The 15,401-nt window shown below is 39.5% G+C and overlaps 1 protein-coding gene across 4 annotated transcripts in view; it reads right to left on the reverse strand.

The window, feature by feature from the left end:
- Positions 1-3,534: 3,534 nt before the first annotated feature.
- Positions 3,535-15,401, reverse strand: part of Fermt2 (FERM domain containing kindlin 2) — a 71,326-nt gene continuing 59,459 nt past the window's right edge. For 2 of the 4 annotated variants that reach the window (XM_074067956.1, XM_074067955.1), the window contains 7 exons: positions 15,003-15,127; positions 10,026-10,132; positions 9,674-9,895; positions 7,230-7,250; positions 6,155-6,279; positions 5,728-5,869; positions 3,535-4,782 (listed from right to left, as the gene is read on the reverse strand). In XM_074067956.1, coding sequence (XP_073924057.1) covers positions 4,609-4,782; positions 5,728-5,869; positions 6,155-6,279; positions 7,230-7,250; positions 9,674-9,895; positions 10,026-10,132; positions 15,003-15,127 — 916 coding nt within the window. In that variant the 3' untranslated portion in view covers positions 3,535-4,608. The remainder of the gene's footprint in view (positions 4,783-5,727; positions 5,870-6,154; positions 6,280-7,229; positions 7,251-9,673; positions 9,896-10,025; positions 10,133-15,002; positions 15,128-15,401) is intronic. The other 2 variants (XM_020172185.2, XM_020172184.2) reach the window with 1 other exon arrangement.

Here is a 15,401-nt window from a genome sequence, read left to right on the forward strand (position 1 = left end):
GTTCTTGAGGAGTGTTTGGCTTTTTCTGCCTTTCCTATTTTCCAAATGTTCTAAGAGCTAGTTGAATGTATAATTAGGCAAGAAAGACAGAATCAAGGCTGTTTACATATTTCGATCAGTAATCCTGAGAAATAATGGATTCACTTGGATTTTACTTGATCAAAGTTCACAAAATTTAGAGATGAGAATTTTATGCTGTCTTTTATCACAGTGTCTAGAAACTATATTAATGTAGACATGATTTTAAACCTGTGTGGGTGGTTGTGCTGTTTTTAATCACAAATTTAATTAACATTGAACTTGGATCACTTCCCTGAGCAGTAATATGGGTAATGCCTGACCAGTGAAGCCACATAAGAGTATAATTAGATCTCATGAAATAATGGTCTCGAATTATTTTAAGTGCTGGTAATTTTTGGTAATATGCAGGCCTATGCACAAATATGAAAAGGGAAACTCAGCTGGGAGTATGTATGCTGGAAACTCTGTACCCAGAGGCAGGGATTTTAATGCATACATTCAGCCTGGGAAATGTGTTGTTTATTAAATAAAACAAAGAAAACAAGAATCATCATGGTGGGAAACAAGGTCCCAGATGAGGCTATGGGGCTACTGTTTCCTGCTCTGGGTAACCCTGAGGTCCACTCTGAGAATTCATTCCCCTTACCCAGATTACAAACTTCCCATTTCCTGTCGCTTGTCTCTGCCACCTCCCCCCATGCTGGAGCTGCCAAACCAAAGCAGTTCAACAGATAAAGAACCGCTAATTTGAAGAACACAAGAGCTTGCCAGTAAACAGCTTCTTCCGGTGTAGTGCTACTGGGTAGAGATGATTGGAACGTTACCAGCAGAATAAAAACTGGATGAGCCTATTATTGTACCATATCCATTAGGGCTAAGCCTCAACATCAAGTCAACCCATCCTTGTCTTTCTTCTGCAGCTACATAGCTTCAAAGAGAAGGGACGAGTGCAGTAGCCACACAAGAATTTTGTAGGTGACAAGATTTTTTGAACCAGTGCCTGTAATTGTAAAATAAAGCAGAGAGGGGTTGGCAGCTGTGCAAGTTTAGGCATTCAGACAGGATGTCACAAAGGGATGCATCTCAGATCTGTTCTCATCCCTGCTGAATTATCAATGGTGACAATGTTACCACAGCTTAAGTGCCCCTTGTTAAACTTTATTATAGAGGCAGAAACTGTTATGAAAGGATAAAGATGTATTCCAGGTGAGAAAAAACACCCCTAACATTTTACTGAGAAACTGTTATATTCAATGTAGTTACAGTATTAAGGACTTTAAACTTTTTCCAGAAGAATTAAATGTCAGGAACCCAGGTTGGCCTACTCAAGTCACTAAGTGATAATTAAAAAACATCCAAGCAGAAGTGCACAAAAACTACAATATACAGAATGAAAGACGTAGTCTTTGCCTTTTGACTGCTGAAGAGTGGGGTGTCAGGCCTGCGCATGGCTTTTCTTTCACAGGTCATAGCTGCGGCTCTGGAGTTGAGGTTCAAGGTGGGTTAGAAAATGTACTGAGCTGAGATTACTGATTGGCTACCTCGGGGCTTCTCCAGGTCTAAGCTGCTGACTTGAGAGAAGCAGAGGCAGATGGACTTGATCACACCTTGTGTCCAGTGCCTGTGTCCACATGAACTTGAATCACAGCAGAACCAAGGTCTCCTGGGGTCCCAGCCAGTGCTCTTCTCAGACCCGTTATCTCTATAGAGGCCACTTCAACAGGGCTCCTCAGGATTCATGGAGGGTTTGTTTGCACTTCTATTTATTATAAATATTTTTGGCGGTACTGGGTTTGAACTCAGGCTTACACTTGATAAGCAGACACTCTACCACTTGAGCCACACCCCAGCACTTTTCACTGTATTTTTCAGATAGGGTCTGTTTTTTACCCAGGCTAGTCTTGGACCATGATCTCATACCTGCGCCTCTCACGTGACTGGGATGTCAAGTGTACATCACTGTGCCTGGCTTATTTGTTGAGATAAACTTTTTGCCCAAACTGGCCTAGAACTGTGATCCTCCTGATCTCCATGAGTAGCTGGGATTACAGATGTGACTCACCACATCCAGCTTAAGGGTTGCTTTTTACACTAGGTGGAGCAATGGGAACCTCGGTTCCAGTCTAGCTTTGCTTTGGCACCTGTTAATTACAGCTGGAAGTTCAGGAGAAGGAAAATTTTTTGGCTCCAAGGAAACTTGGAAGTATTTACAGAATGAAGAAATGAGCTGGCTGGGTGCTGGTGGCTCATGCCTGTAATCCTAGCTACTCAGGAGGCAGAGATCAGAAACAGCAAGGTTCAAAGCTAGCCCAGGCAAACAGTTCACAAGACTGTTCTTGAAAATACTCAACACAAAACAGGACTGGCAGAGTGGCTCAAGTAGTAGAGTGTCAACCTAGCAAGTATGAGGTGCTGAGTTCAAACCCCAGTTTTGAAAAAAAAAAAGAACCAACCAACCAAATGAGCTGAAAAACTTCTAAAATGCTAGATAGAGAATTGGATAGAGACTAATGGGTCTAGGAAGCCATCCCAAGGTTGGCTGGGGAAAAAGATGGGGCCTGTGGGCACTAGCATGTAGGGAATGTGAGCTGCCATGTGGAGTGCAAAAACTGCTATGGTAAGGATGAGAGGGCAGCTGGGGGACCACGCACCCCAGAGCACTGCTGGGACTCTGACTTTTGTTCTGTTGGCAACGAGAGTGGAAATACATCAAGTGCTAGCACAGAGAGGCAGCAGTGGGGCAAACAATGGCTCTTTTCTCTCAAGTGGAGCACAAAAGGATTGAGTACACTGCAGCCTCAATTGCATTTTAGGGCTTTTAGCAAGTGACAGTACAGGGAACATGATACTTAAAAATTTTTAATGGAAGCTGGGGGATGGCTCAAGTGGTAGAGCACTTGCCTAGCATGCTTGAGGCCATGGGTTCAACTTCCAGTGCCACACACCACACAAATTAATGAGCGCCTTGTTATATTTTGGAGAAAGGCATGTTATGATACAGGTTTAGAGTATAAAGAAATGCTGTGGAGGATATGATCAGAGCCCTGCAGGCACAACGCAGGAGCTGAACTGGAGGACAGTGAACGCAATGACAAGAGAAAGATGCAAGATTGCGTAAGAGAAAAATCAACATGAACTGTACTGATTAAAAAGGTTCAGGATTGAAATTCTGAGAGTGAATGATAGCAGTGACAAGGAGTAAATTAATTATTTTGCTGCTTAAAACATTCTGCCCAAGTCAACTTCTCTGTTTATAACTGCATTTCTACATTTAGATATTGAACATTCATATTTTAGCGTTAGGGAAAAATGAGGGCTTCTCCATGTCAGTGTGAAGCTCTTTCTTAGATAAAATACTCTACCTGGTGACACTTTTATTACCTGGTGACACTTTTATTAGCCAGTTGTTCTAACACAAAATGTAGGTAAAGCATTTCTGAAAGGCCAAAGTTACTTACTTGTTATAAAGTCAATGCTATGTAAACATTAAAGAGAAGACGCACAAGAGAAACATTAAATAAAAGGTTTTGTTTTTATTTAAAATAAAATGCATTTATACAGTCTTTAAACCATGGATTATTGGACAATACTGGTAATCACCCCTCCCTGGCACCCTCTTGGGCTGTGTGAGCTAGGAGTTTTCTGACTAGCACCAATGCAGATTGTAACAGCGCGAGAGACTGGAATACGGCCAGTCCAGACGTTAGAGTTAAGGACATTGTGGCAAGTCATGACCATAATGAAGTCATTCTTAATTTAGCAGATATTAAACTGCATATTAATTATATATTTTAATGCAAGGATGCTACATGTAAGCCATTTGCTAGTTGTGAATAGTTTTTAAAAAACTGTACAATTTTATAAAATTTGTGTTTGTACATTAGTTACACAAAATGCATACTTCATAGACCTTTACTTCATATTGTAATGCAAAAGGTGCATATTTAGGCAGACAGTGAATATGCTGGTGAAGACTAAACGTTCTGTAATACAGTATGGTGTGAAAACAAAACACAGGACAATATACACACATGCTTATTCAAGGACAAAAACCAACCAAGCATGACAGATAAACAGCATTTCCTTCAAGGTCAAACAATGACACTTCAAATATCAGGCATCTTTTGCAAGCCTGATTTCATATTGGGGGGATCAAATGGCTACTAGAAGTAGGATATTTTAAAACAGGACATCAAATAAAAAACACACATTAAAAACATGCATTAGACATGATAAATAGACTTCATATAGGTTAAGCCCTGGGTAGTTTTAGAGTACATGGCTTGTTGCTTATAGATTGGCTAGCTTAAATCAGTGACAGTTGGTTCCTGATTTGCCCACTACTTCAGTTTTCAATTCATGGCCCTAAGGAATGTGCCATATTCAACAGTCCATATATTGTATCATGGTAGCAGATTAATAGTCGTGCTTGTTAGTGCACATATTAACTGGTCTGGTAAGGCAAAAAAGTTTTTCATGATAAAATGATAAATTTCAAGCTTACTTTATTAAGCAGCATATAATAAACAACAGCTTTAAAGTTAAATATGGTTATGGCCGTGAAGTTCCATCACACAGTGTTTCTGTTCACACCCAACCACTGGTGAGCTTGTAGAACATCTCCTCATCCAAGCTCTCATTCTGGTCTTTCGCACGTGTTGAGAGAAATATGTAGCCACCGATGAATTCATGAACCACTTTGCAATCTACCTCAGTACAAATGAACGACAACCGGACTTCATCTGCAAACTCTACAGTGACCTAGAGCACGACAAAGAACTCTCATTAGTCCAGCAAAATTCCAGGTGGCTGGGCCCCAGCGAAACTACTGTGCTGTTTAAGGTCTGCCCTAACACAAAATATTTGTTAATATTCAAATGATTACTCTTTAAAAATACTAAAGTAATAATGTCTTTAATTCCCAAAGAATAAGGGAAGTATAGCAGCCCCTCCTCCACTTCCTCCTTACTTTGCAAGTTCTGAAAAGGAAGCCTGAGGGCAAAGGCTTTAGGTCATTAAGTTCCCAAGTGGTCTCTGGTGATTCAATTAATGAGAATGTCTCCAAAGCCTGGGAGAAAACCTACTTCCTGTGTTTTATTTAATATCTGCTTCCATACTTAACCTTTAGGTGTCATGTTTGTGTTTTTTCAGAAACAAGAGCTTTACTAAGTGATAAGAATGGATACAACATATCCAATATGATCTTAAACCAAATGACTTACTAGTAAAAGACTGTTTTAAATGACTGTCACGTACTCCAAGGGTAGGCACATCATGGTATACAGTAGTGAATCTGCCAGGTTTTAGAGCCTATCTCATTTTGAACATAGATTCTGTTACTTGCTAAGTATGGGGTCATGGCCTCTACATTTGAGTATCTTCTTTTGTAAAGTATGATGAGTTTAGAGACAGGGTACACATGTAAGCATCTAGTACCATGCCTGGTGGCTCTCTGGTGGCTGCTCCTGTAAGTGAAGGGACTTGCCCATTACAGGGCCACCTCAGTATTCTCAGCAAACTGCTCTGTCCCTAAAACTGTAGCTTTGAAACAGGCAAATGTAAGTGAGAAATGAATAATCAACCACGTATCTATACTTCAAGAGGTAATGGTAAAAGTAATCTTTAGAACTGCTAAGGCCATTTTTATCTTTAATTTACTAATTTTCATGAAATGACTATCTCAGGCAACACTGTTAATCAGCTTACCATTTTGATCTCCCAGTTCACATTCCACTGCTTCATGTTGCTGAACCGCCACGTTTTCATGGCATCTCCGGTGCTGGCGTCCATCCGGATCAACCTGTTGTATGCAATTCCAATGAGCTCTTCTTTTTTGCCCCCTTGGAACCTGAAACATCGGGGAAAAAACCCATGACCAAACATTTAAACACATAGGGACATTTTTCTTCAAGGTAAGTGCCCTCTAGCCCTTAAAAAAGTGTTTGTGTAAAACAGAAATGCAATAATTGAGTTTTTAACATAAAATTAAAAGTGTAGAAAATACATTGTAACATTCCATAAATTTGACTGTACAAAAGTTGGTGTGTCTAAGTAAGTGTTTTAAACATTTAATTTCTAATTATGTGAACATGCAGATCACGGTCAATATGTAGGAGTTACTAGAACCACTGACCTTGCGATGAAGTGTGTGATGCCAAATTCAGGCAAGGACTGCCATGCTTGAATGAACCTCATCTTAGCTTCGATCAGACTCATCTGAGCTACATTCTGATGGGCCTCCAAGATTCTTGCTGTTATCTAAATATGATTAAAGTGGACTTTACCATTACGCATCATTTTTTCACAGTAGAATCAAGACAAAAAAGATTAAGTCTGAATTATGTGTGTCACCACAAAATCATGTATTGTAAGAGCTGGAATTAGGGAATGTCCAAAGCTACATTTGGAGATCTTAATAAAGTAATCATTTATTTTTCAAAATAAAATATATTCTTAAGTTTTCATGTGTTAATAAACAAGTACTCTTAGAAGAGTACCTAACTGTCGCACTTGAGAAACAGCCCAAGCGCAAACACATGGTATACCATATTAATTGTTTTTTTAACATTTTTATTTGAGGGTACCTGGTACTGAACTCAGAACCTCACTCTTGCTAAGCAGGAGCTCTACCACTTGAGCCACACCCCAGTCCACGATATAAGATAGTATACTCCAATCTAAATATACAAGATGAATTTCAATTTAGCAGCAAGGTATCATTGGAATGAGTATCTCAAATACAAATTTCTAGGGCTGATGAGTGGCTCTGGGCAAGGCCCTGAATTCAAAGCCCAGTGCTGCAAGAATATCATTTTCTGTTAACCTAATATTGAAATTGCTAAGATTTGAAAATTTTCATTGCTTTTGGAGGAAAATTAATTCACTTTTAGAAACAAGTTTCTAGCAGAAAATACTTGCCAGCAGCTTTAAAGTACTCAAAATCATCCAAATAATTTTAGGAAAAAAATTTTTTTTGTGGTGCTGGGGATTCAGTTTAGGGCCTCCACATGTAAGACAAGTACTCTACCACTGAGCTACACCCCCAGTTGTATTTTTTAAAAAATAAGTCTAAAGTGATCATCAGAAAAGTTTAAAAAATTTTAAATTATGTTCACTTTGGGATGACTACTTTCACCAGGGATTAGGCTGTGGTTATTGCCTTTTAAAACATTATTATTTTTTTTTTTTGGTAAATATGGAGAACTTACCAAATCTCTTACATAGCCTGGCTGTAGATGGCAATGCGAGGAAAGAAAGAGGAAGCGGAAAGAAAAAAAAAAGAGGCAATCAGAAAAAATGGCAATGAAGCAAAGAAAAAGTTGCGGTAACCTGCAAACCAAAATTCCAGCCAAAACCATGCAAAAAACTACTATAGGTAGAAACAAGCCAAGTGAATGAAAGAATGAAAATGAGAACAAGGAAGCAGCAATTAATTACTTTCTATTTAGAATGCTGAATCACTATGTATTTTAGAATGTTAAATATTACTAAAATTAAGGACAGAAATTTGTAGGAAGAAAATGAAAGAGCGGATACCTCTTTCTCCCCTTCGTGTACCAGAGTTCTCACTGGTTAGGCTGAAGCTAATTATTTTAGTAGCAAACTAGAAAATAATATTCAAAAGCCTTGGCAGTCTTCTCAGATTTAGTCAAATAATATGATACGTGCACTGCTTTTTAGAAGGGGAGCTGAAGGCACAAGGTAAGTGCAGTGCCCATACTGATTCTTCATTTATACAAGGAAAACAAGCCCCTCAATTACCATCTGTTTTTTGCATCCTTTTTCCTGGAAGGAAACATAAAGAGATGCCGTACACTATACTATGAAATGTGGCTATAAACATATTAGTCCATTTCAATTTGGATTAACAGAGATAAACACATAGGATAACTCTAAAATTAAAAAAAAATCCAGTTTGAATCACTTAATTTAAAAATATCTCAGGAAGTTTAGTTAATATATGTATGATTTAAGGAGACTAAATTAAATTACGCCAAAGGTTGTACAGATGGACCCAAAAGGAGAACCAAGGAAGACCCCACAGCCTGCATACTCCAGAACATCAATGGGTTCAGCTAAACAAAATTTTTTTTTGCATTCTACCAGAATTTGAACTCAGCACTTCACACTTGCGAGGCAGATGCTTTACCACTTAAGCCACGCCTCCAGCCCCCAGTTTAACAATTAAGCATTATGTCAGTTATGTCAGATGACTTAACATAGCATCTGGCACAGAGTAGCAACTCAACTTCTGCCTATGAGCACTTACTGCGAATCTGAGTAGTAGTGCATGGTCCCTACCTTCTGAGAACAACCCGTAAGTCTAGTTAGAAAAAGAAGGATTAAAAGAGAATGTGCATTTGATAAGATGCCAAGGTGGAAGGCAAGAATTCAGGAAGGAACCTTGAGCAGACCACACGCATACTGCCCTCCTGTCATTAAAGACAGCAAAACACTGTCTTCAGTTCATAGTCTTGTCTAGAGCTTATTTGTCCAGAATATCATCTTCTGATAACCTAACACTGAAATTGCTAAATTTGAAATTATTTATTGCCTTTGAAGGAAAATTAATTCACTTTAGAAACAAGCTTTCTTACAAATAATTCTTAAATGAAATAACTGAGGATAAAAAATGAAGTCAGCACACTTCCTTCACTTTCCCTTTTTAACGTAACAACCTACTGCATTCCACAAAGCCCCCAGGGCAGCATTTCCGCCATTCCTGCCACTCCCACGCCCTATTACTGTGAGATAAACAATTTTCATGTAGCCTCACAACCCTGAAATTTAAAGGCAAATGCTCTGGGATTAAAGCTTCTGCCCAGACCCATAGAATAAATATTTAAATATTTAAAGTTAAGGAATTAAGTGTTCTGGGTATTTGAAGGGACTTTTCATTGTTGTAAAATGATTCCTTAACAAAGACAAAACAAAACTAGATAAAAATGAAATATTTACTTTAAAGGTCTCCTCCGCCCCCCACCCAAACTGAAGCTGTTCCTTTTATGGCAGATGTTTGCTGCCGAGAACACCGGGGCTCTCTCCAGCGAAATTCCCCTGGCAAAGGACCTTTCGAGATGTACAAAGAATCATTTTCCTAAAGAGCAAACCTTTTATGGTATTAATTTCCAGGAAAGGAATTCTAAAGAGAGCAGGCAAATGTACTGAATTTAAAATTGATCAAACTCTGTAACTTGTGCAAGATTTGGTTGTTTCTATTAATGTTAAGAAAAGAAGCTGGAGTGTACACTATTTCTTACATTCATTCCTTTTAAAGCTGATTTCCAAAACATCAAGAATAGGTATTAAAGATTTTGTTGGGAAGTACTGACTGTGCTTTACACCATATTTACTTAGTCAAATAAGGAATAAAACAATGAATCAAGGAACACAGCGCATCTTCAATTCCTTGAAACACTGAAAACACATCCTATCGGCAGTGATTTCTTCAGTTTGTTTATACTGGGCTCTCAAAAATGATAAAATATTTTTTTAATGATCAGTTTAAACTGACTGAAGCCTGCTTATTTCTTATTTTATATTCTCATCAGCTGAAAGGAAGACTAAAAACTTAATAGGGAAAACAAGTTAAAGTGTATATAAAAATTGTAAAACAAACCTAGAGAGAGGTAGATTAAGTAAAATGAAATACCTGCTTGTTCTTATACTTTTTTAGGTAGCGAGGTGACACCAAGCATTCAGGGTTTATATCAGTTGTGATCTGCTCTGGTATTAACTGAGGATCTGGGTTCAAATGCTGCATCTTCAGGAAGGAAAGAATATTCTGAACTTCTAAGTTGTAGGAACTGTCCGCCATCGTCTTGCCTTTGGAGGCTAATCTGCAGGCTGCCATCCAGTGTGCATACTGTTTTTCCTATTGAGAAGAAAATAGTGGGGTATGAAATCATGTGATGGGTCTTCTGAGTATAAAATAAGATAGATGACTGGCCAACTCATGTAGGGACTATAGCAGAATGAGGTCTACTTTAAACTGGAAAACTTACATTGTCACAACGAAGCCAGATTTCATTCATACCCTCTGCAACTGGAATCAGGAGTTTAATGTTAAATTTTTGGCCTGAAATGTTTACATCCGGGGTGACTTCACATCCTGTAATAAAAAAGTTAATTATAAAGGTACTTAAATTTACTTTTAAGAAGTCTCACGCCAATATACTAGCCTCATTTTGGGGGGTTTTAGCATGCTGAATTTTGCCACATTTTAAGATTGCTTCTGCTACAGAAAGTAACATACCTATATATGAGGGAAGTTGATATGAAAACAACTTGTATTCAGATCGACACTTCATAGGAAAGGCTTCAGAAATACATGCATTTATGGTTGTAAGAATCCAAATAATACTTAAGCATTAGCAAGGGGCTGTATACAAGAGGGTAATGTACGTGTTAAGAGTTTCTTAGCGAATACTCAGATTGCCAAAGCTTAGCTCATGTCACACACAATGTTGTGAGATCATCCAGGAGGCTTGTTGCCTAGTTCCTTACACTGGAGCAATTTCTCTTGTCACAGAAATACAAAGAATAAGTTAACAGACACCAGTGTATCCAGAAAGAACAAATGTTAAAGTACTCATTTTTCCCTCCACCTAAAAGTTTGAAGTGTTAAGAACACCTTAGGTTAAGGGAGGTCCTCTTTGTTCTCCTTTCTATCATGAATTTGGTGGATGCTTCTCCCTTTTTGTTTTCTTTTTACCATATTTACTACATATAAATAGTTCCTTTGATAAGTCCTTTCATAGAAGCTTTAGAAACAAAGGAAGCTGTATGGCAATTTGTTTAATCAGCAAAGTTAAAACCAAATGATGTGTGAAGATACGCAATCTTTATACAAGTACAATCATTCAAGAGGATTTAGATTCTATAATTCTATAATAATGAGTCTCTTTAAAAACACCAAGACAACTAAAAAGGGAGAGATAAAGTGAGTGGAAAACTCAAGTTCTAGGAGAGATGCAGAGGCACTTTCTGGACCCCGCCTCAGAAAGCTTTCATTCCATGCCACCTGGGCTGCCTACTGCCATACAAATACCCTATTCTGCTCACAACCTCACAGCCTGCTTGGTTTTGGTGGTACTGGGGTTTGAAGTCAGGGCCTTGTGCTTGCTAGGCAGGTGTTCTACCACTTGAACCACACTCAACACCTCCAATCCCTGCTCTTCAAATTCTTTTTTTGTGGGGAGCAGTACTGGTGTTTGAAGCAAAGTCTTGCAATACTATTTGAATCACGCCTCCAGGCCTTATTGCTTTAGTATTTTTCAGATATAAGAGTCCTCCTACCTCTGCCTCCAGAGTAGCTGGGATTATGCCTGGCTTGTTCTTTGAGATAGGGTCTTACCAACTTTTTGCCTGGGCTGTTCTCCAATCACAATCCTCCTATCTCAAGTAGTTGGGACTTCAGTCATGAGCCACCACGCCCAGCCCACTCTTCAAATTCTTTAATTTAAAGATAAATCTTTATCTTTCACCCTTCCACTTTCTCCCTACTAGCAACATGTTCACACCTCTTCTTTCTCCCCAACCCAGCCTGGATCACATTCTCCTGTTACATCATTGCTACTTCTTAGAATACTATCTTTGCATTATACTCACTTACCAAAGTCTTAACCCTGGCTCAGTTTAACCAGCTATCTTTTACTTGCTTCTACTCAGGCTGATTAGCACTATAAGAGGGCAAGAGGAAAAAGAGAGAAGGAGAAAAAAAAACCACTGAGCAGATAGGTTTCACTAGAAATTCATGGATCCCACCCTCAACGTGGCCTCTCACACATAAGTCTTTCTGTGTTTATACAGAGACTTTGAATAATGTCATTTCAAATCTTCTCAGACATCCTACAATGTCACTCTCTCAGGGAACTTTGCCTCATATGAATGTGAGAAAATGAAACCATCAGAAGTGCAGCGCCTCAGCTTCCTGCCACCAGACTAGATAAACTCAGCTGACCTTGCTTCCACAGAGCAGTAGGAGTTTTTCCTCCTTGGGCACTCCTATCCCAGAGGAAATCCCCAGATAAGAGATTTCCCTTTCCTGGTGTCACACTTCCATCAGCATTTAATTTCAAGTCTCACCAATCTTACACCATGAAATACCTCTGTCTTGCACTGTAAGCCTCTCTGTTATCATTTGCCCTCCCTCTCTTGTCCTTGGCATAGATAAAGTTCATTAAAAAGCCATCTTTGTTTCCTATTTATTTCTCAATGATTGTACTTGCATTTTTTTTTGTTGTGTCCTCCCTTCCTCTAACCTGCCCTATTCCTTAAACTTGGGTGTTCATAGCCTTCTCGTCTCATTATATTCTCTACAATCATTCCAATGGCTGCATTTACCACTAATGGTAATTGCTACCACATCATTATCTGTAGCCTGTATAGCCCATGATCCAATGGTCTGCAGGTTATCTCCAAATATATGCCTCAAACTTAAAATATTCTAAAATTAAACTCATCTTCTTTCTTCCCAAACGCAGTTCTTTCTTCAACATCCCAATCTTAGTTTCACCCCCTCTGGCCATCTGGGTAAGCCAAAAAATGTCCATATCCTTACCCAGCCTCCTTCCAAATCAGTCACCCAATCTTGTTGATTCATCTTCATCAAATCTATTGAATTTGGTCTACCCTCCTTCCACATGAATTACTTTTTTCTCCCTTCAGTGCTGGGGTTGAACCCAGGGCCTCACACATGGCAGGCTTTACCACTTGGTGGGGACTGTAATTAGTTTTCTCTCCTATCTCCAGTACTTAACACAGTTTGAAGGACAGGAATTTAACTAGTACTAGCTAAATTGAATTTTTAGAACTTCGAATTTTAGATCTTGAAAGGACCTTAATGACAGTCCAAAACTCTCACTTTTCAGAGGAAGCTACTGAGGTTAAATCACAGGGCTTAGCCATGTGATACCTTACTTAGCCCAGTGTCACTGATGTGATATGCAGAAAAAGCGCTCCTTGAAAGGACGTGGGTAGGTGGGATGAGAACTGACAGCAGCTTGCAAGTCTATTTCTTCCAAGCCAGCCATACAGAGAGAAAAAAGACGGGGCCAGTCTTAAGTCAGGAGTTGGGTAATGTGGGCTGGTCCTAGCAGCTGAAAAGGGATGCAGGAAGGAAGCTGCAATGGATTCTGGAGTAACAAATAATGGAGAGCCAGAAGCAAAAGTCATGTGACTGACAGGTTAATTAAAAATTTCAAGCAAGTTACAGTGTGTATAACTGTAAAGCAACAGATGACTATAGGTCTGAGTTCACCGTGTTAGGAATACAAATTTGGACATTTTTTGGAGTATACTAAAAACATCTTTGTGTACAATGTACTAAGAAAAATTCAGAGTATAGATCAGAGGTTTAGGCTCTGGCTGGAGGTAGTGTGGAGGAAGGTTCCTTTTTCCCACACCAGTGGTTGTTTGCATAAATGCTGGCCCTAGGATGCTTTCTAGGTGCCCAGGAAGCCCAAGAGCCTATGTGGTAGCCAAGCTGTCTCCACTTCAAAAAAAGAGTATGGGTTGGGAAAGGCACCACCGTGTCTTAAGTGAAATTATTTCAGTCACTGGTTTTGTGAAATGAATCAGGGGCCTTTTCTTTGGTACTTCTATCTAAAAACAAGTACAGAAAGGTATATTACTGTATATACAATAATGCACGTGCAGGAAGAACACATCCAAAGGAGAGATGGGCTGGGTCACGAGTAACTCAAAACTGATGCAGTAAGAAAGGTGCAATCTTTCTTACAATCAACTGGAAAACAGAAAACTACCAGTGCAGCTATAAGCCTAGAGAACCGCCTCACTTATTCATCCACCCCCACCTCTACTCTGAGTCCAGCTTGGAATTCAAGTCTCATATGTATGCATCTGACTAGAGTTTCAACCTCACTTGGAGTAAGTTAGAAAATGTTTTCTAGCATTTCCAGTATATGAGAAGACACAGAAAGAGGAGTGTGGAATAGACACACCAAAGAGCCAATCTCTGCATCCTCCACCAGGCATGTGGGTGACACGGGTGGAGGACTGCTGTGTGAGCTCAGGGGAGATTGGTTCTAAGGGGACACAGACTCCTAGAGAAAGTCGGTCTAAACTGGAGGTATCACTATAGGTGAGAGGCTTATCAACAATCTGAAAGAGCAGGTAAAGTCTCTTGTAAGGACATCATAGAGAGCAGCAGTGAGATGTCCTCCACCTGCAGAAGAACCAGACCACCCTGGAGAGGAAATTCTATCACCTAAATAGTACATAAACCAGATGAAAGAGGTGAAGGAGCAGTGTGAGAACCAATAGAAGCCACCAGAACGGGAACTGAAGCTGTAGCTCCATGCTCTGAATGAAAAAAGAGAATAAAGCCAATAGCTGAGCCCTTGCCCAGGCTTAACCCAGGGGAAAGGATGCCTGTGCCCTGAAGAAACACCCCTAGTTCTCAGAAAGCTTTGGATTTGACAAAAGGAAACTCAGGTGGGCAGTTAGAAGCCTAATGGGACTTCCTAGGCTTACCTCAGGAGCCAGGCTGAGAACAAAATAAGGAAGACAAAACCAGACAGGGAAGAGGGAGAACTTGGCTAACTCCCTAAAGGTGCCAGCCACTAAACTGGTGCCAGGGAAACCAAGAGGTTAAGGACTTAGCAGGGTGCTGATGAGGAGAAACCAGCAAAGTGGAGGAGAAGACTACAACATGGTTGAATGAGTTGAAACAGACTCTGCAGGATGAGAAAAACCTAAGTGTCCTTAATGCTGAAATCAGAAAAGAGACACTAAATTTACTTGACAAGTGATAAAAACAATCATATGGGGTCTATCCTAAAGGGATCACAACAAAATATTCATGTGGAATTGAATACACAAATGGAAAACAACTAAATAAAAAATTACGTAAACTTTAAAAAAAGTATCCAAAGGAGTAAAGAAACTGCTACCTCCACCCCAGCAAAGTGAAGTTTACTGAGTATCAGACTAACAGATATTCCGTAAGTCACCCTTACCTCGTAGGTTCATCTGATGAGCAGGTGTGCCACTGGATTCTTCTCTGCTCTTATAGCAAGAAATAGATGTATCTTTGAAAGTGCACCAATATTGCTTGTAACCTTTTAAAGTCAGCTTTTTGGGTCTATGTATCAAATAGAATTAAGAGAAAAACCACTTTAAAGTAACTCTGTCAATGCTATGTTTTAATAGCCAAGTTTCATATCGTTGAAGAGTATGAGCCCAGTTTTACACATGCTGACGTCAGTTTCCTTTCTCCAGTGCCTCCTGGTCGATGTTGCTATTGGATGTGCCTTCCCTTCTCAAACTACTCAGCAAGATCCCATAGTGAGGGTGGAGGTCCAGGTTCCAGTATCTCTCAGTTAAAGTCACCCTCAGCACTAGCACTTCACTCACAT

This window comes from Castor canadensis, chromosome 3, assembly GCF_047511655.1.
Source record: "Castor canadensis chromosome 3, mCasCan1.hap1v2, whole genome shotgun sequence".
Taxonomy (NCBI): domain Eukaryota; kingdom Metazoa; phylum Chordata; class Mammalia; order Rodentia; family Castoridae; genus Castor; species Castor canadensis.